Raw genomic sequence first — 22,281 nt, forward strand, 5'->3', positions numbered from 1 at the left:
AGAATCCATGACTACCAGCCCAGAGATGGTCCCACCCACAAGGGGCCTCTCCCTCTTGATCACTAATTGAGAAAATGCCCCACAGCTGGATCTCATGGGGGCATTTCCCCATCTAAAGCTCCTTTCTCTGTGATAACTCCAGCTGTGTCAAGTTGACACAAAACTATCCAGTATACTACTAGTCAATTATTTTTATATCATGTTATTGAAAGTCACATTATTGTTATTATATCTATATTTAGAATATCTTCCCTTCAGTTTAAATGCATTTCCTAAGCATTAATGTGGCACTATATCAAGGACAATGGCATTATGTTGCCAAGGCTAAAAAAAGAAATAAAAAAACAAAACAAATCAAAAATCCATGTTGAATTTAAAACAAACAGAAAACAACATAACAGATATCATTTTATGGACTTTCATGCTTCAACTTAAGCACTACTGGCCATGGAAATTTTTCAGCTACATTCAGTAACATTTGAGAATTTATTATTCTTTCCTACTCTTTCAAAGCTCAGGGATATCGTTTTGGTATGTATACCACACTTCTCATTAAAATAAACTCACATAACTATTTAGCTAATTTAACCAATGTTCTTTTAACTTTATCTGTTTTTATTAAATATGAATTCTAAGAATTTTGTCTGCTTGTCTTTCATTGTAAAGTTGCAAAGTCGTGTTTCTCTTCCAAATTTTTGTTTTGTTATTTTTCTTTATATTTAGGACACAAATCATTTCAAGTTAAATCACTCCTGAAGCATGCATCCATCCTTCATGCATAGAAAACATCTGTTATTGATCATCAAATAATCACAATTCAATTTCTTTAACATAGAATTTAAATGCTATCTCCAAACTCTATGCCCCTCTGAAATTGATAACCCCTGTTATTTTATTTTTAGATTATTATTACTATATACTCTCTCTCTCTCTCTCTCTCTCTATATATATATATATATATATATATATATATATATATATATATATATATATAAAGTTGTATGAACGCAAATTTTTCTTGTTTGTGCATATATAGCTTCTTGGGATTTCTCTGCAATTTCTCTATTTAAGAAGATGATAGCAAGTATTGGGTTTGGTTCATCAACAAAGGAGTTCATCTCTGAGACAGAGAAATTCTCCCATTCTTAGCAGTCTTTAGTTGCTTGTCGTTCTTGTCTAAGTCTTGGAGCCTGTTCATTTTCCTCCTTTGATGTTAGCATGTCTTTGGATATTGCAATTTTCTAGTCTTATTTATTCAGCTAGGAAGACTATATTACTCTAAACTTCCTTGTATTCTTGCTTTGACAGTATTTTTGTTACCTCTTTTGCTGTATCCCCTGAGACATAAATACAGAGCCATGATGTAAATGTACTCTGGGGATTGTGCTCTGATCTGCCGATCTATGTTACATGTTCAGTTGTGTTTTTCTGTGATGATCTGTATTTTCTGTAAGAGAAGCTTCTTTGAAAGGGTCATAGCTATACTTAGATGTTGGTATAAAGACAAGATTTATAATGCAGTTAAGGATTATGCTATTCTCAAAAAGTGACATGACATTATTGTCCCTAGAAATTTGGCTAGGTTTCTACTGCCAGGATTTATTTCCTTAAGTGAATTTTCAATCCAATTACACAGCTATTGGTTACCAACATATCAGTAAGTGCCACTTATTGTACCTATATGAATATCTTGTCATGCTCATCTTTGTTAAGGTTCATAGGAGTACATTTGTTATGACCATTTTATTGTTTTCTTCATTTGGCAGCTTGCATTATATTTTCTGTTACTGAGGAAGCCAGAGCACAGGATTTGACTTTCAATTTAGATCCACTTGGAATAATTCCAAGTCCTAAGCTTGGAGTGTATGGTGTATTCAATAAGTACTTACTTTCAACCCCTGAGAGACAGTCAAGGGATACATCAATAATCTATATTCCTTGACAAACATTCCAAAGGAGATTTCTTATACCTGCTATTGGGGTGGTAGTTATTCTATGTTCTCATAGGGAGCACTCTAAGCCCACATGAGAAGTGGAATAACATTTTGAGATTATGTACTATTTTATTTTTTATTCTTCCTTAGCTTCCTGATAAGCTTGCAGTCTTGAGTTCACAAAATATTTTCTTATGCCTGAAGCATGATATGTATTATCAGAGTAAATATCAGCAAGAGAAATGACCAGTGCTGCTGATGTCTTTCAGGAATGTGAACAATGCCAAACTCTCCCTCTTAGGTTTTAGATAGGATCTGAACTGAGTCCCATAAGGGTCTCTGAGTTTAATAGAAGCTGGGAAAGTCGCTTATTTGCATTTAGTATATTATGCTGAACACGTTAAGGTTTTGTTAGCTTTAATAATGAATCTATCAGTATTGTGTTGTCAAATGATAGGGAAGGAAACCTACATTTGAATCATTAATCTTTGGCTGTGATCTATTTTGCTTCTTAGCAGTACATTTGCTAACAAGCAACTGTATTTCTCTGAAATATGGCTGTACATAAATTCACACACACATATACAAAATGTGTATGTGTTTATATGATTAATCTCATCATAAAAATGTAAAATAATGTACATTGCCTATGTAAAAAATGCGGTTATCATAAAGCCCAAACCATTTCTCTGTGTTTTTTCCAAACTGTGTGCATGTATGTGTTTGTCAGTGGCAGGGAGTTTGTTGATAGGGTGTATGTTTGCTGTAAATGCACATGTTTGTGTGCAAATTGAAGTGATCCTGAGCATATGGAGGCTGAGAGAAGATATTGGATGACCAGGCTCTATTATGCTCCCCCTCATCCCTTCACAACACTGCCTCTAAATGAGCTTACAGCCAAGCTACCACTAGAAAGCCTCTGCAATATTCTTTCCTGTGCCTGGCTGCAGCATTCTCTGACCATCTTTATATCAGAAGAAAAGAAATCAGTCCGAACTCTTTTCTAGTGCTGAGCACTGCGTGGTGCAATACCTGCACAAACATACAGACAAATGCTTTATCATAGCTTTAGGTAAGGTTCATATTTAAACCTGAAGTCCCTATTGTTACATATGATGTACAGGTACCTTGGAATATGGCTTTATTGGCTTTGGAAATTGAATAATGTGCTTCAGACCTGTTTAAATACTATATTGTATGTAAAAATGACCTGGATAGCCCAAGGATTACAAAATAAAATAAATACTGATGTTTGCTTATTTTTATGTTATTTTATAATCTTTCAAACAGTCTTAGCAATGATCTACATATATTCTCCCTTTCATTCTCAAAAGAGACTTATGATCAAAATATATATAAACAAAGTCAATAAATTAACAAAAATGGATATAAAATAACTTTTAAAACAGTAAATGCCTTATTTTCATATAATTTGCAACTAGATTTACTGTGAAAACCTGAAATGAAGGCAGGACTAGATGGGGTAAGTGTGCACATGGGTTTTCATCCTGGCAGCAGAAAAGATTAAGCTCTTGAAGTGACAGAAACTTCTGTCTATCTTTCTGACAGTTGATAACAGGCTCCCATCTATAATTTCATGGTTTACCCTACAAGTAAGAGAGAAGAGTAATTCTGAATTCCTGTTTGATTTGTGTTACTGCTGATAACATCCAGAAAGACTCATTCTTTTTACCAACCAGATGATATTTTCTTAATGGAAAGTCTTATCACTTCAGTGAGAGAGATGTTCCATATTGTATAAGTCAGCATGAGAGCAAAGATTAAAGTATTGTCTCTTGCATTTGTGGTTTTCTTTGTGATGAATCATTGTAAGAGGATCATTTAAAATAATTCATCATTTTCTTATCACAATTACAAAATGAGGTAAAAAAAAATAGTACCCATACCACATTTCTATTGTCTTCTAATCAGTCATTATATACATAATGATTCTATTTTTCAAATGTAAGATAATAATAAAATTCTAGAAAATATCACCAGAACATATCTATTTATTCCCCTCTGCCTAATTAAAAAGATCTTATGAAACATAATGAGTTTAAAGTTTGTGGCATTAGCATATTGTGAACTACCTTTTAAAAACTGTAACTTAAAAATATTTTGACTAGTATTCACCATCATAAACATGCATGAATATACTTTAAACACACACATATGGACTAATAATTGATTATTTCCAGGAGAATAATGATTTCTAGAGCCATGTACGCTCAATGACACCTGATGGTTTGTGGTACAAGTGTCCAAATCATGCATGCTTCTAACTGGATGCCATCTCCACTATAAACCAAGCGCACAAAGGCTGTAGCATTGAAGATATGATTCTAGAGATATCTTTTAGATAGAAGTTGATTTCAGACATTTTTCTCTTGTCCAGCTTCAAACAGCCATTCAGCACTAGTATCTTCATCAACATTAACATTTTAAAATAATCACTATATAATTTATACAAATTTATAACAGTATATAATTTATCATTCAGTTTAAAATTAGCAGTGTTTCTTGATGACATAAATGTCACATAATGTTTAATAGTTATATAGTTTAATTCAGATTTGTCACAGCAGAAAAGCTAGGTAAAAACCAAATTATTGTCGTATGAATTCTCAGCAATGGTAGAATTGGAGCCAGAATTTTTTATTTTTTTCTTCACAATTATGATATTCTGTATCTAAATAACTTTTAGTTGTTAAAGCTGCAAACTTAACAAGGAATCTGTGATCAGATTCTTTCCAGTTTAAGGATAACTTTATCTTTGAATGATGATCAAACCATTCCCAAATATCTCTATATTAAGCTTTCTTTGTTATCCTACATCTATTACATCTGTTTAGCTATGCCATTTTATTTTTAATTATTTATTCATAAATTTGTCATTTATTCTGAGATTATATTTGTTCTTCTAGTTTATGAATTTGAAGCTATAATTTTTCAAAATCATTTTTACATCTATCACCTTCTTTTAAGAGAAATAACAATGCAATCATTATTTCCAAAGTCTCTTCTTCACTGTCACTCCAGAAACACACAATAGGTTGAGTGAAAACTTTACAAACTATTAAAATCAATGAATATTACAGTTTAGGTGACTTCTAATTGTTAACACTATAGGTAATAATTTGTGGATAATTTATTTATTTGGCATCTAAAGCATTATAATAGGATTGTGGTATTAAATATCAAGATGTTCTTTTACTCAAACTTGGCCCCTCTGCCATGACGCATACCCCTTTTAAAGAATATCCTTGCCTCTTAGAAGAAGACACATGGTGATTTGGTAATTAGAACAGATGATGCTAAATACTCAGGCAAGTTGCTCTAGAAGCTGGCACCTTATTATGGATGAGCAATGGGGAGAACATAAGTGGAAAATATTGCCAATGTTTGAGAGACTTTCTTTGTTTTACTTGAAGATTGATAAATATTTGAAGTCACAATCATGAGGAAACTTTACATATATAGGATAGTTATTGGGAAGGGCTTTCAGCTACTATCCCAGAGGGATTATAAATAGTTCCATATGAAATTATTATGGTTTTTCTAAATAGATGAACTTATACATTTAAAATAAAATTTATCTGAAAATATTATCAAGATATCTTAGAGTCAGTGAAGCAAATAGTGAATTGACTGTAACGAGAAAACAGGTTGAAGATGTAGATGGGAAAATACTCTAAATTTCTTTGGATACTGTGCTTGAAATTTAGTCCAAATGGAGAAATAACTCGGTCAAAGAGGCACAGACAATGCAAAAGCAGAATCATTAGATTATTATTCTGAAATGTTTAAAGTTAATAGTTTTCAATGTCCACACTAGTTGTAAACTGAGTTGATCATTAACAGAGGTGGAGAATACTTGAGATAGATATATAGAGATACAGATACATGTACCTTGTAGTTTCCACTACCCCTCTTCAACCTCCAGGCAAACCATGCTACCAGCCACTGCTCTGGTTCCCTTGGATACGAGGATGAAACACACACACACACACACACACACACACACACACACACACACACACATAGATACAGACACACACATACACACACACACACACACACATCTCATTTTTAACCTGCCCCATGGCTCAGCAGCTGGCTTCTTCCAAGCCTCCCATGGCTACCATGCCTTTCCCTTTACTCTAAATCTGCTCTTAGCATATTTGCCTGGTTACCTTCTCCCTACTCAACACCCTACATGGCAGGTGATTCTTTCTCTATCTGAAGCATGGTGAATACCCTTTCCTCCTCCTGTGTCTCCTAGCCTGGCTGCAGGAACCTGGAAGTACCACCTCTCCTATCCAGCTATTAGCCATTGGCATCTTTATTGATTAAGTTGGGGAACAGGACCTTCAGTGTTCACAGATTCCTAATCAAAGCCATCAGAACCACTACCTACAGATATACGTATATAGAGATATAGATAGAGATCAGATACAGGTATGGATATAGACATATATGATTCAATGTAGGATATTACTATTGGTATGTATATGGTAATAGATATGGAGTTGTATATTTTGATGGATATAGTAATGAATATGGATATAGGTGATATGTATATATACATATATGTGGTATGCATATATGTGTGCATGTTTGTATATGTATGTGTTTGTGATAAAAAACTCTTAGAGAGTGCTATGAGTTTTGACACGACTAATGTTTTATAACTAATTATAGCTTGTAGGAATGAGGAAACAATTTTATGGGTTCCCATGCATTCATTTTACCTTATATTTAATAGGTTTACGTGGCCTTCATCTGAAGAAAATGCCTACAAGGGTCATTTTGCATATTTATTTATTTTTTTAGAGATTAGCCTAAGCCTATTTGAGGAGTCATGAACTGGGATAATAACATTAAAAACATAAGAATCAATATGATTTATCTTTAAATTTGGCAACAGGGAGGGAAAATTCAGATATGTAATTTGGATAGAGAACTGTTTTCTCTTAAGAGTTCCTAATAAAACTGTCTAAATGGCAATGTGATGTTCATGAGGAAAATTGAAATTTTGTGGAGTTTTTTGTACATGTTCATAGATATTTGTCTATATAATTCAAAATTAAGTGTTGAGTGAATTATTTTAATTTACTTTATGTTGCTGTGATAAATATTCTGAGCATATGAGCAAGGTAAAGGGAAATACATTTGTTTGATTTAGTTTTTCCAGGTCACAAAATATAAAAGAAGGAAATCGGGGCAGAAACTGAAGTAGAATCCATGAGCCTGGCTTGTGCTCAGCTAACTTTTTTACATAGGGAATGGTGTCACCTACAGTGTGCTGTCCCACCTCACTCCCACTCCAGCCAATCATCAATCAACTCCTCAAACATGGAATGAGGCCAATATGATCTTGACAAGCCCTTGAGTTTCTGTCTTTCTACTTGAATGTAGGGTTTGTCAAGCTCAAAAGTTGAAATTCATAGTTTGTTCCTGTGAATATACTAGCATTTCTACAAATGCCTCATAGATCCCACTCCTAACTAAACAATTCTTTTCATATTATTTCTCTCTCTCAAAGTAAAGCATAAAGAAGCAACATGAATACAACACTATGATGATAGAAAAAAATAGTTTATAGGAGAAATGATAATATCTCTCCTTGCAGTTATTAGTTGCAACAAGCTTCTGCTTAGGGGAGAGAATTTTCCCACACTTGCCCTTCTTCATATTGGAAGATATTTGTCTGTTCTATGTGAGTTCATATGTGCATGGGCCTCTTAATGTCTGGAAAGTATTTCCTCAATGTTGTCTACAAAATCTGCCCCTACAATATTTCTGTCTCTTTTCTCCATGTCCCCACTGATAAGCATGTCAGTGAAGGTCACCAACATTGATGCCTGGGAGCCTCCCCCTTCCCAGTTCTCAGGGATATCCTAGAGATCCCCCATCCACCCACTCTCTGCAGCTGCAGATTTCCATTCATTCTCCTGGCTCTCTGGTTCTCTCTTCTGTCTCTTCCCATATCTGATCCTGCAAACCATTCCCCTCCCCCTCCTCTCGCCCACCCAGGGCTCTTGCTTTCTCTGCCTCTCATGACTATTTTGTCCCCCCTTCCTTCCTTCCTTCCTTCCTTCCTTCCTTCCTTCCTTCCTTCCTTCCTTCATTCCTTTGTTCCTCCCTCCCTCCCTCCCTTCCTCCCTCCCTCCCTCCCTGCCTCCCTCCCTCCCTTCCTTCTCTCTCTCTCTTCTTTCTTCACTTTTTTACTTTGTTTATCTTTTTTTTGGGGGGGGGGATAGCTGTGATTATAGGCCTGTACCATGTGCTTTGGCCTATTTAGAATTCTTCTTCTACTTTATACATATTGTAAATCTAACTGTGAAATTTTCATTGCATTAAGAAATTCTCAGATGGTATTTTTGGGTGAATAGAAAATTTATATTTATTTCTACTATAACTTAGTTTATCTTCTCCTTACCTCTTAAAGAAATATAAATACATATCCAGGAAAGTATGTCAGACAAGCACAAGAATAGATTATTCCATTTTTTCACATGTAACTTTACCCAACAGTAAATTGTTGGTTTCGTTTCTGGTTCCCATTCAATTTCATTGTGTTTGGTATTTTAAATTATATTTGGACTTTGCCTATATATCAATAATTTTTATTGGCAAAAATTCATATTAACCCTATATTTCTGCCAGGCAATGGTGGCGCATACCTTTAATCCCAGCACTTGTGAGGCACAGTCAGGTGGATTTCTGAGTTCGAGGCTAGCCTGGTCTACAGAGTGAGTTCCAGGACAGNCAGGGCTACACAGAAAAACCCTGTCTCAAAAAAGAAAGAAAGAAAGAAAGAAAGAAAGAAAGAAAGAAAGAAAGAAAGAAAGAAAGAAAGAAAGAAAGAAAACAAAAAACAAAAAACAACAAAAAAAAACCCTATATTTCTAGTAAGATGTTTCCTTACATTATATTTTTATTGTAATTATAATTATTACAGTTTTTTTGAAGTTGCATTTATAATTTACATTTCATAAACTATTTTTAAAGTGTTCTAACTCTAAAGCAGTCAATACTACATGATAAGCAAAGTGTTCTACTATGGATCTACACTCTCATTCTCTGCAGAATATTAGAGTCATCTATTAAGAGGTTTGTTTAGACTACAAAAATATTAATAGTGATAAACAAAGGTCTTATTAGAGACAGATTGATTTCCCCATATACCTAGGCCAATTATATAATTATTTTATATTTTATAAAAAGTTATATAAAAATCCAGTTATACATGATTATTATTGTTCCAGGAATTCTCTCATGATCACTTACACAAATATCTGCATTGTCTCTTGAACTTTGATTAGATGATATTATATTCATTATAGTGTCATATATCATGATTTCTTCATTTAGCTTAATTTTTTATGTCAAAGTTTTTATCAGTAACTTCTTTTTATAACTTATAAACATACCTGCAAAGCATTAAATACATTTATAGCTATAGTTTATGCTGCAAACCTCCTTTGTATTTACAATGTTTTCAAATTTAGGTCCAAAACACAGATTAGATAAAATATGAGGAAGGTTCCAGGAATTTCACTCTCAGGTCATACTATGTCTGAAAGAGAAACAATGTCTTCAACTCTGTCTCAATCCCAGTCTCTGTTTCTATCTCCCTCCCTTGATTCCTCCTTCCCTCCCTCACTCCTTTTGCTTTCCACTTTCCATCTCTCCTCTCCATCTCTCCCTCCATCCTTCCTTCCCTCTCTGTCTCTGTCTCTCTTTCTCTTTGACTGTCTTTCTGCCTTTTTGTATGTATGTATGTACTATGTATGTATATGTATGTGTGTATGTATCTCTCTGTGTGTGGGTATGTGTGTGTGTCTGTGTGTCTGTGTGTTTGTGTAAAAGTCACTGTGAAAAAGATAGTTTGAAAATGAAATTTGCTTTTCTCAGAGTGTAAAACTATGTCCAAGAATAAAATTGTCCTGCGTCAATTGTATCATCTTGAGACCTGGGCAGCACTGCCGAGGCTGAGATGTCCAGAGCAGTGGAGTGAGAACAGAGTGTGACAGCACATTATACAACCTGATCAGTGTGTGACTGAGCTAACAATCAGCTTATGATTGTTTAAATGGCTGTGGGTGTTTAATCCCCAGAATTTGTATTTAGTTTAAGGTATTAAGGCCTAAGAAGGACAAATCTATGAAAGCTAAAGTGAAATGGCCTTCCAAAAAGAGTAATCCTTAATTTCAAAGAGATATGGAAATTATATTATTTAGGTTTAAATTTTTGGAGACATGTTGCACAGATTTGAAAAGCAATAAAGGATTAGAATGGTGGAATAAAAGACCTTTGAAATAAGATTATTAGTGCTCAGAGAGATTTAACCCCGAGAAGAGGTAATTGTTTTTGTATCAATCTATGTTCTAATACCTCAGTGAAAACTAGCATCTAGAATATATGCTCAGGAATTGAGCTCTGCTGTTTGCACAAACATTTGAGGGCCTTGGAATCATCACAAGATGACATCATGTTCCTTGGAGTACTGTTCAATTAATGAAAGGCTTCCTATTGTAAAATTGTAATGTAGGGATGACATGTAAAATTAATCATGAAGACATGAATTGTTAAGGAGAAATGAAAATGCTTTGTTTTTTTTTCCCCCTGAGGAAAATGCAGATATAATAAAGAAACTGCCTATACTGACATTTCCTTAAATGTTGAGGGAGTAAGAGCATTGCTGATCACAGAAATAAGATTTTACATTTCTTTCCTGTTAATTCTGTGAGCAAGTACTCTATCTACTCCACTATTATTGTACTTTGATTTATTTTTTACACTAACTTGGGAAGATAAATATTTTGAGTTTACTGTTTCATGAAAGCCTCACACAAAGGCCAGTCACTGTTTTTTGCAATCACTAAAAAAACAATGTTAATAATATTCTTCATGGTTATTTGTAATATTTTAGTATAATATAAAAATTGAATTCTGAGCCATACCCATTAATGCCATAGTGGCATAGATCTATTGTACTTTTGTAATACTATTATTGTATTTTGATTCTGAAAACATCTCTCTGCCTTATTTTGTTCTTATTTTTTCATACGTGGTAAATATAATAAGTTTCAAAGTTTGTAGTTGACCCTTAAAATATGCCTTTAAATAAACTTCCTGCATTTTGTCCATTACATCACAAAAAATAATTATTTTCTGTATCTTTGATGTTGTCTTGTATGTCAATAAATTGATATTTTCCCCATCAGTTAGACATTTTTCCTTCTATAATGTCAAACGCTTTTAATACCCCTTCAGCATTTTACTATAAACAGAAAAATAATATTTAAAAATAATGTCTATAGTTTATTTTATGAGCTTGTCTCTACTTTAATGGTCAATAGATGTATGCCACTAAGGAAGTAAAGGGTATGGCTCAGAATTCAATTTTTATATTATACTAAAATATTACAAATAACCATGAAGAATATTTTTAGCATTGTTTTTTAGTGATTGCAAAAAACAGTGACTGGCCTTAGTGTGAGGCTTTCATGAAACAGTAAACTCAAAAGATTTACCTTCCCAAGTAAGTGTAAAAGACAATTTGTAAATCATTTAAGTGCTCCTCGGTTGTTAACTAATTTTTTATGCCTAAATAGATTTGCATTTACTTAATAAGTAGTTTTTCTCTTTGTAATGCTTTTCTCTATAAACTTTGTGAAAATTTTGTTACAGAGCAAACTCTTTCCCTGATGGACCACAGATTTTTCTCCTTTTACAATGTCTTCATAACTAATATTGTTCTTTTCCTGAGTTAGTCTCTAAGCCTCTTTACTATGCTTTTCCACAATCCATATTTTTCTACAATTTGATTCTTTTTAATCTTCCCTTCCTCCAAATCTTTTCTCCAACCATTTCATTCTCCCTTTATTTATGAACTACTTTTCTTCATTATTTTATTTTACTTTTAGTCTTCTTTCAGATATTTTATTTCGACAAAAATTTTCCTCTCCTTGCTCTCCTTCTCCTCCCTGTCCTCCCATCAGAAAAGAGCAGCCCTCTCAGGGATGGTAACCCAATCCGGCACAGCAAGATAAAAGACCATGCACATGCTGTCACATCAAGACTAGACAAGGTAACCCAGTAGAAGGAAAAGGATCATAGAAGCCTGTAAGAGAGTCAGAGACAGCCCCATGGTCAAACCATTAGAAGTCCTTTAAGAACACCAAGCCACCCAGTCATCAAATACATGCAGAGGTCCTGGGTTTCCTGATTCCTGAAAGTCCCCATGGGTTCCCATCAGTTAACTGATACTCTCTCCTCTGCAAAACTGCCTGGTATCCAAAAATTGTCTGGATATGAGACTTGGCATCTCCTCCCATCGTTTGCTGGATGAAATCTCTCTGATCTTTTCGAAGGCAATTCTGCTAGGCTCTGGTCCCAGAACACAATAGTTCAAAGGCTCTCTGACTGGGCTGGTGTTCTAACCCCTACACATGAGGTTTGCATGGCAACAAACAGAAGATGGCCAGTAAGGCTCCATGTCCCCCATTACTGGAAGTCCCTATTATCGTCCCTATGTACATATGGTTTTGACATTGTAGCAGGTCTCCATTTCTTGACTGAAATGCGTCCCAATTTCAGTGACCGTTCCCAGTAGTTTGTCCCCCATCCCACTCACCTGATCCCTCCTTTCTCCTAACCCCACCCACCCACAGTCTACCCACAAAATCTGTTCTATTTTCCCTTTCCAGGGAAATCCTTGTGCCCTTCTTAAGCTTTCCTTGTTTCTTAACCTCTCTGCATCCATTAATGTTCACTTATATGTGAGTACATAACATGATTGTCTTTCAGGGTCTCCATTTCCTTATTGAGGATTTTTTTTTTTTAAATTGCATCCATTAGACTGCAAAATTCAAAATTCCTTATTGAGGATTTGTTTTTTTAGTTGCATCCATTAGACTGCAAAATTCAAAATGATACTTAAAAAAAAAACAAGTTAGTAATATTATGTAAAGGTAACTTTACTTTTAATCCATTCATCAGTTGAAGGACATCTAGGTGGTTTCCAGTTTCTGGGTATTATGACTAAAGCTGCTTTAAGCATGGTTTAGCTAGTGTTCATATAATAGGATGGAGCATCCTTTAGGTTTATACTCAGGAGTGGTATAGCTGGATCTTGAGGTAGAACAGTTGCCAATATTCTGATCAACCCCCATGTTAATTTCTAAAATGACTATACAAGTTTGCACTACCACTAGCAGTGGAGGCATGTTCCCCTTGCTTCACATCCTTACCAGCATGAACTGTTGTGTATGCTTTTGATCTTAGCCACTCTGGTAGGCATTCATGGGAATTTCAAAGTCATTTTGATTTACATTTCCTTAGTGATTGAATATGTTAAACATTTCTTTAAGTGTTTCTTAGCAATTTGAGATTTTTTTCTGTTGAGAATTCTCTGTTTAAATATGTTCATCCTTTTTTAAATTGGATTACTTGGTTTGTTGATGTATAGTTTCTTGAGTTCTTTATATATGTTAGATATTAGCTTTCTATCAGATGCAAAGCCGGTGAAAATCTTTTTCCAATCTGTAGGCAGCCATTTTGTCCTCTGCATTGTGATCTTGGTTATACAGAAGCTTTTCAGATTTAGGATATCCCATTTATTAATTGTTGATTTTAGTGTCTCTGCTATTGGTATTCAGTTCAGAAAGTTGCCTCCTGTGCTAATGCAGTCAAAGCTGTTCCCACTTTACTTTCATTAGGTTCTGTGTATCTGGTTTTATGCTGTCTTTGGCCTAATTGTATTTACATTTTGTGAAGGGTGATAGATATTAATACATGTGGATTCTTTAACATACCTACAACCAGTGAGACCAGCACCACTTGTTGAGGATGTTTTCTTTTCCCATTGTATGCTTCTGCATTTTTAAATCAAAGACCAGGTGTCCATAGATGTGTGGATTTATGTCTGAGTCTTTGATTTGATTCCATTGATGAATATGTTAGTATTCATGTCACTATCTTAGAGGTTTATTACTATATCTGTATGTAGTACAACTTGAAAGCAGAAATGGAATACCTCCAGAAGATTTTTTATCATATAGGATTATTTTAGGTATCTTATTTTATTTATTTATTTATTTATTTATTTTGGTTTTTCGAGACAGAGTTTCTCTGTATAGCCCTGGCTGTACTGGAACTCACTTTGTAGACCAGGCTGACCTCAAACTCAGAAATCTGCCTGCCTCTGCCTCCCGAGTGCTGGGATTAAAGGTGTGCGCCACCACGCCCAGCTGGTATTTTGTTTCTAAAGATGAAGTTGAGTATCATTCTTTCAAGATCTGTAAAGAACTGTGTTCTAATTTTGATATGTATTGTGTTAAATCTGTACATAACTTTTGTTAGGATGGCCATTAATAACATGTTAATCCTAGTTATCTGTGGTCATGGAAGATCTCTCCATTTTCTGATATATTCTTCAATTTCTTTCATTAAAGATTTAAAGTTTATATCATACAAGTCTTTCATTTGCTTTATTAGAGTTTCACCAAGATATTTATATCATTTGTGACTATTGTGAAAGGTGAGGTTTCCTTGATTTATTTCTAACGCTTTGTCATTTATATAAAGAATGTCTAATGATTTTTTAATTTTAAGTAAATTTCTTTCCAGGTACTTTACTGAAGATATTTACGAGCTATAGGAGTTCCCTCATTGAGTATTAGCAGTTATTTATGTATACTCTCTTATCATCTGTAAATAGAGATACTTTGACTTCTTCCTTTCCAATTTGTAACTCCATTATCTCCTTAAGTTGTATTATTGCTCTAGCTAGAACTTCAAGTACTATAATGAATAAATACAGAGAGAATGATCAGTCTTTTCTTGCTCCTAATTTTAGTGGAATTGCTTTGAGTTTCTTTCCAATTAATTTGTTATTGGCTATTTCTGGCTGTAAATTTTCTTTAATATGTTAAGGTATGTCCCTTGTATCCCTTAACTCTCAAAGGCTTTTATCGTGAAGGGGTGAAGAATATTATCAAAGGCTTTTACAATATCAAGTAAAAAATAATTATGTGTTGATTTTTATTTCTATTTGATTAAATTGTGAATTACATTTATTTTCATACATTGAATTAGCCTCCTAACACTGGGATAAAGTCTACTTGATCACATTGCATATGATTTTTAATGTGTTCTTAGAATCATTTTGCGAGTATTTTATTTAGTACTTTTTCATCAATATTCATGAGAGAAATTGGTCTGAAATTCTCTTTCTTTGTTGAATCTTTGTGTGGTCTGATTATTAGTTGACTATGGCCTCACGAAGTGAATTTGGCAATATTCTTTCTGTTTTATTGTGTGGAATAATTGAGGAGCATGGGTATTAGCTCTTCTTTGAACGTCTGGTAGAATTTGTGCTAAAACCATTTGGCTCTGGGTTTATTTTTTGTCAGGAGTCTTTTAATAACTGCTTCTATACCCTTAAGTGTATAGAAGCTCTATGAAAAATATATTCCAATCTTGATTTGAGTTTGTCAACTGGTATCTATCAAGAAATTTTTCTTTTCTTTTACATTTTCCAATTTTGTGGAGTACAGATTTATTTTAAATATACCCTAATGATTCTTTGAATTTCTGCAGTGTCTGCTGTTTTGTTCCCCTTTGTTTATATGGATATTCTCTCTATCTTTTAGTTAGTTGGGGTAAAAGTTTGTCTATCTTTCTGATTTTCTCAAAAAATCAACTATTTGTTTTATTGATTATATGTGCTGTCCCTTTGTTTCTATTTTATTGTTCTCAGCCCTCAATTTGATTATTTTCTGCTGTCTGCTTCTATTGGGTATGTTTCTTCTATATTTCCTTCTTCTTCTTCTTCTTCTTCTTCTTCTTCTTCTTCTTCTTCTTCTTCTTCTTCTTCTTCTTCTTCTTCTTCTTCTTCTTCTTCTTCCTTCTGCTTTTTCTGTTTCTTCCTCCTCCCTTACCCACCTCCTCGTCCTCCTCGTCCTCCTCGTCCTCCTCCTCCTCCCGCTCCTCCTCCTCCTCCTCCTGCTCCTCCTTCTTCTTTGGTTTTTACATGTTTTAACTTGATAGTATGAGAATCTCCAATTTCTTTGTGAAGGCACTTAGTGCTATGAGTTTTCCTCTTAGCCCTGGTTCTATACTATACCACAAGTTTGAGTACGGTACATTCATTTTCATTAATTTCTCAGAAGTATTTAATTCCTTTCACTTTTAAATTTCTGACTTGACACAGTAGTTGCTCAATAGGAAAATGTTCAGCGTCCACGAGTTTGTAGTTTTTCTGCTGTTTCTGTTGTTGAGATCCAGCATTAATCCATGTTGAATGATTAGAATACAGTGTGTATTTCAATTTACTTTGGTGTCTTGAGGCTCGCATGTGACTAAGTTATTACAATTTTGATGAAGATTTCATGGAAGCTGAGAAGAAGGTATATTCTCATTTGACTTGGTGAAATTCTGTATAGATATCTGTTAGGTTCAATTAATAGATTTTTCTCCCCTCAGGTAAGTTTTTGTCTGGATAATCTCTTCATTAATGAAAGTGAGGTACTGAAGTTGCTCAATATTAAAGTCTGAGGTGCAATATGTGATTTAATTTTAGTAATGTTTCTTTCATAAATGTTTATGCCATTGTATTTGGGGCATAAATGCTAAGAATTAAAATATCAGCCTGGTGGATTTTTCCTTTGATGCATATGAAGTGTCCTTCTACATTTCTTTTGATTAACTTTGTTTTGAAGTCTATTTTGTTAAATATTAGAATAATATCTAAGCCAGCTTACTTCCTGGGAGAATTAACTTGGAAAATCTTTTTCTATCACTTTATTCTGAAGTAATGTCTATTTTTGATATTGAGGTGTGTTTCTTGTATGCAGCAGAGTCAGGGATCTGCTTTATTCCAGTATATTAGCATGTGTCTTTTTACTGTGCAATTTATTCCATTGATATTGAGAGATGTTATTGACCAAAGGCTGTTAAATCCTGTTAGGTTGGTGGTTGTGTTGATGGTGGTGGTGATGGTGATGGTCATGGAGGTGGTGTTGGTGGTAGTGGTATTGTATATGTTTGTGTGTGTGCTTGTGTCTGTGCATTGGTGTGTTGGTGTGTTGTTGCAATTGTGTGTTTCCCTTTTTTGTGTGTTAGTAGTGTGGGATTTATTGCATATTATTTTGTAGGTGTAGTTAACCTCCCTTGATTGGAGTTTTCTTTTTAGCAGCTTCTGTAAGGTAGGATTTGTGGACATATACTGTTTAAATTTTGTTTTGTTATCAAATGCCTTGTTTTCTCCATCTACAGTAATTGAAAGTCTTTCTGAGTATAGTAGTCTGTGAAGGCATCTGTGGTTTCTTAGTGGCTGCAAGATATCTGTCCAAGGCATTAAGCTTTTGGAATCTTCATTGATAAGTTGTGTATAATTCTAAGAGGTTTGCCTTTATATGTCTTTTTGGCCCCAGCTTTTTTTTTTTTTTTCTTTTTCGAGACAGGGTTTCTCTGTATAGCCCTGGCTGTCCTGGAACTCTCTCTGTAGACAAGGCTGGCCTCGAACTCACAAATCCAACTGCCTCTGCCTCCTGAGGGCTGGGAATAAAGGCATGCACCATCCTTCCCAGCTACCCTTACAACTTTTAATAGTCCTTTTTTCTATGATTATTCTGTTGTGAGGAAACATCCTTTACTGGTCTTTTATGTAAGATTACATTTATAGACATGTCCTTCTTTATATTAGAGAAACTTCCTCCTATGATTTTGTAAAATATATTGTCTAGGTTTTTTAGCCAGGGTTCTTCTTCTACTCCTATTGTTTTTAGATTTGGTCTTTTCATAGTGTGTCAGATTTCCTGGATGTTTTGTGTTGGTAATCTTTTAGATATACCTTATTTTTGGATCAATGAAGCTATTTCTTCTGTTGTGTGTCCAATGCCTGAGACTCCTTTCATTTCTTGTCTTCTGTTGGTGATGCATGTGGCTGTAGTTCCTGTTTCCTTACCTAGATTTTCAATTTGAAGAATTCCCTCCATTTGTGTTTCTTTTAATTTTGTTTATTTTCACATATTGAACAGTCTACTTCACCTGTTTGGTTTTTATTTTCTTGCTTTCTTTGCATTCTTTACAGATTCATCGATTTCCTCCAAATTTTTACTTGTGTTTTCTTAAATTTCTTTAGAGACTTTTTTTCCTCTTCTCTTTGAGAAGATCTTTCATCTTCATAAAGTTGGATTTAAGGCTGTTTACTTGTTCTTAAGCTATGTTGAAATCTCCATATCTTGTTGTCCTAGGGTAGCAAGGTTCTGGTGGTGACATATTGCCCTGGGTATTGTTGACTGTGCACTTACACTGGAATTTAAGCCAGTGATTGGGACACTGAGATAAGGAAGGGAGTGGAATTTGTGGGCACTAACTGAGTAGAGGAGGGCCAATGGTGGGCTATCTGTCTGTGACTCTGGAATCAGGTGTAGTGTCCTGTCCAGTGGGAGTCTATGCCTGAATTTACTGATTTTTACTTTCTGACTAACTTGTCATGCACCTCCTCTTCAAACTGCCATGCCCTTGGACCTGTTCTTCTCACTGATGGGGCCTGCTCCTGGGAAGCAGAAGTCTGCCTTCACTGGGGTCTGAGGGATGGACACTGGTGGGATATGACTGGGAATTGGGGAATGAGTGTTTTGGAACTAAATCTAGGAAGTCAGTTACTATGACCTGCTTTTAAGTAAATCTCAAGACCAGTGAAATACACTTGTTAAGAAGCTGAGAAGCCCTACCTGATTCCCATCAATATGGTAGAAAATCTACAGGGTTTAATTCTTAGTGGTCACTCTAGTAAATCATAATTTAACTGATCCAGGGATCTCTGTGTGTGAATTTAGTTGTAAATATGCCTCAACAAAAAGACAGTTATTTATTTGCTTAAAGTTTTAGAAAAAAAAAAAAAAAGGAAATGTGAGAAAAATAACCTATACTGGAATTTTGAAGACACTTATTTCAAAACTATGGAAAGTTACAAAATTATATAACAAAACTAAATTTTACTCTGTTTGAGAAAAACCATGTGAACTTTTGAGTACATTTGAAGCATCTGCTGGGCAATGTTGAAACTTGCTGAATATCCACTTTTGACACCTACTTACACCAAGATTCCACTGAGAGTAAAAGAAAAAGAAAGATTGTTGGATTTACTTTTCTTTGAAAAGTACCTCTTACCTAGTATCATACAGCTGAATAGCCAAAGGGTAGTTAGTGAGAAGAAAGGATAAGAGGCTGTGAGGCAAAGCTCTCCTTGTTTCCTCTCCATAGCATGTGCAGAGTTTGACTGAATGCTGAACTTTCTGTATTCATAGATGACATGCTAAAAGGCAAGAAAATGAACATATACTTTCATCCACATGTCTACAGAAACACAAACAGTATAAATAGTAGTTGGAAAAGTCTAAAAGCAGAGTACATCATTGTTTTCTTTCAGTATCCCTACAATTCTTTCTAGAGTACACTACTATTATGGTTTCAGTTTTTAGCCTTAGGCTGATTTATTTGTTCTTATGATCTCACACATGATTAGAGTTTAAAGTGAGAGATGAGTCTGTTCTAAGAATCTATGCTTTGATTTCAGGGAAGCAAATAAAATCTTCAATTCAGGTGGGATTTTACATTTTATATACTTTGTATTAGAGAGACTCATACAGAACTAAATAACCCGGTAGAAAATAGAGGAAATCAAGAGGAGGAAAGAAGGAGGGAAGTAAAAGTGGAGGGAGGGAAGAAGGGAAGAAAGAAAAGAGAGCTTAAAGAAAAGAGAAAGAAGGGAAAGATAGAAGGTGAAGAATGGAGGGAAAGTAACACAATAGAATAAGCATGGCAGTTACTGTCTGCGGCTCCTGCCTATTACACAGAAACTTATAACTTCAATTTGTAACATTTGGGCACACTTGTAGAAGAATTTTTTTTTCCCCACAGAGTTCACTATAAAAGTGTTTAGAACAGCTCAGAAATAAAATATCAGAGTCCATTTGTGACTACTAAAACAGAATGCTGCAGACTGGCAAGTAAATAATGAATAATAGTTCCACTCCTGCCTCAGAGCCCTAGCATTCCCCTATCCTTGGAATCTCCACAGGACCAAGGTTCTCCCCTCACAGTGATGCCTGATAAGGAAATCCTCTGCTATTCCTCCAGCTGGAGCCATGTGCCTCCCCCCCACCCCAACCCTGGTGGGAGGTTTCACTCCTGGGAGCTTTGGAGGGTATGACTGTTTGATTTTCTTCCTATGGGGTTGCAGGAATTTATTCTCACTGACAATGGAATAAACTCATTAATGAGCATGTTAACTCCCACCACCAAATGGTTTCTCACAGGATTCATTGTCCAACATCAATACTTTGAAACAGATTTCAAACAATAAAATAGTTTTTGGATTTTGGTTAGTGGTTTTTGGTGTGAGTAATATTCAAGATAAAATTGTTTGGTTCTCTCACTCTCACACTGTGTGTGTGTGTGTGTGTGTGTGTGTGTGTGTGTGTGTGTGCATGTATAATTAACCTTTATTTTATATTATTACTGGATGTAGATCTGGCAAAACATGCAGCGAGTAGAAAGCTGGGATTTACTTTTGGTCAGTAGACACATGTACACACACACACACACACACACACACACACACCTCAGAATCTAAATATTCATAAAGATTTGTTTTGTTTTATATTTCTAGAACATCAACCTACTGGCTCACTCGCATCCAGTCTTTTCTCTACTGCAATGAAAATGGCCTTCTGGGAAGTTTCTCCGAGGAAACCCACTCCTGCACATGCCCCAACGACCAGGTAGTGTGCACAGCCTTTCTGCCCTGTACTGTGGGCGATGCCTCTGCTTGCCTTACCTGTGCACCTGACAACCGCACCCGGTGTGGCACTTGCAACACAGGCTACATGCTGAGCCAGGGACTCTGCAAGCCTGAAGTCGCTGAGTCAACCGATCATTACATTGGCTTTGAGACCGACCTACAAGACCTAGAGATGAAATACCTGTTGCAGAAAACAGACAGACGAATAGAAGTCCATGCCATCTTTATCAGCAATGACATGCGCCTCAACAGCTGGTTTGATCCTTCCTGGAGAAAGCGGATGCTCCTGACCTTGAAGAGTAACAAGTACAAGTCCAGTCTGGTCCACATGATCTTGGGTCTCTCTTTACAGATTTGCTTAACTAAAAATAGCACGTTGGAGCCAGTGCTGGCTGTTTATGTCAATCCCTTTGGAGGCAGCCACTCTGAGAGCTGGTTTATGCCTGTGAGTGAGAGCAGCTTTCCAGACTGGGAGCGGACTAAGCTGGACCTCCCTCTGCAGTGCTATAACTGGACACTGACTCTGGGAAACAAATGGAAGACATTTTTTGAGACAGTACACATCTACCTGAGGAGTCGCATCAAGGCAAATGGCCCCAACAGCAACGAGAGCATTTACTATGAGCCTTTGGAGTTTATTGACCCATCCCGGAACCTGGGCTACATGAAAATCAACAACATCCAAGTGTTTGGCTACAGCATGCACTTTGACCCTGAAGCCATTCGGGACCTGATTTTGCAGCTGGACTACCCTTATACTCAGGGATCCCAGGACTCGGCACTTTTGCAGCTGCTAGAGATAAGAGACCGTGTAAATAAACTCTCCCCACCCGGTCAGCGCCGCCTGGATCTGTTTTCTTGCTTGCTTCGTCATAGACTCAAGCTGTCTACTAGTGAGGTGGTGAGAATTCAGTCTGCTCTTCAGGCATTTAATGCCAAGTTGCCAAACACAGTGGATTATGACACAACCAAATTATGTAGTTAACCATAAATGTCAAGCACAACCCAAAATCTTGAAGGAGTTTTTACAGTGCTTTTGTGGAAGTTTATGTTTGGAAAAGTAAATTTAAATTGTCTTTTCAATATCTGTCTTATATCAGTCAATAACGTTGGATGGCAATTTACACACATGAACTTGCTGACAATGAATATATTATACTACAGTTTTGGTTTATGAATGAAATAAGTACTGACACCAGTCTAGAAGACATTCTACTTTTTACAATAAATTTCATTTGTAATTTTATATGTTCCGTGGCAATGCTTTTGTGCATTACATCCTCTAGAGGGAACATAAAAAGATACCAATAAAATTTTGTAGCTGAACAGTTATTAACAAGAAGTGCTGTGGGATTCATTTTTTTCCATGAAATGAGTTCTATTTGATATAGTTTGTAGGAACTTGGGGAAAATTCACCAGGGCTTTTTAATGGAAACAGTTAAGGGTTCCTTTTGATCATCTTTTCTGAAAACCCAGATAGGTGAACTGCTTGTATCCAGCTCCTTTCTTTTGGTGAAGAG

At 35.4% G+C, this 22,281-nt stretch overlaps 1 protein-coding gene across 4 annotated transcripts in view; it reads left to right on the forward strand.

Annotated features, from left to right (window-relative positions):
* The window catches only part of Brinp3 (BMP/retinoic acid inducible neural specific 3), a 361,134-nt gene extending 339,128 nt beyond the window's left edge, over positions 1-22,006 (forward strand). For all 4 annotated transcript variants that reach the window (XM_021198220.2, XM_029539331.1, XM_021198221.2 and 1 more), the window contains one exon: positions 20,629-22,006. In XM_021198220.2, the coding sequence (XP_021053879.1) occupies positions 20,629-21,745 (1,117 nt within the window). In that variant the 3' untranslated portion in view covers positions 21,746-22,006. The remainder of the gene's footprint in view (positions 1-20,628) is intronic.
* The last annotated feature ends 275 nt before the right edge of the window (positions 22,007-22,281 follow it).

This window comes from Mus pahari, chromosome 5 (genome assembly GCF_900095145.1).
Source record: "Mus pahari chromosome 5, PAHARI_EIJ_v1.1, whole genome shotgun sequence".
Taxonomy (NCBI): Eukaryota; Metazoa; Chordata; class Mammalia; order Rodentia; family Muridae; genus Mus; species Mus pahari.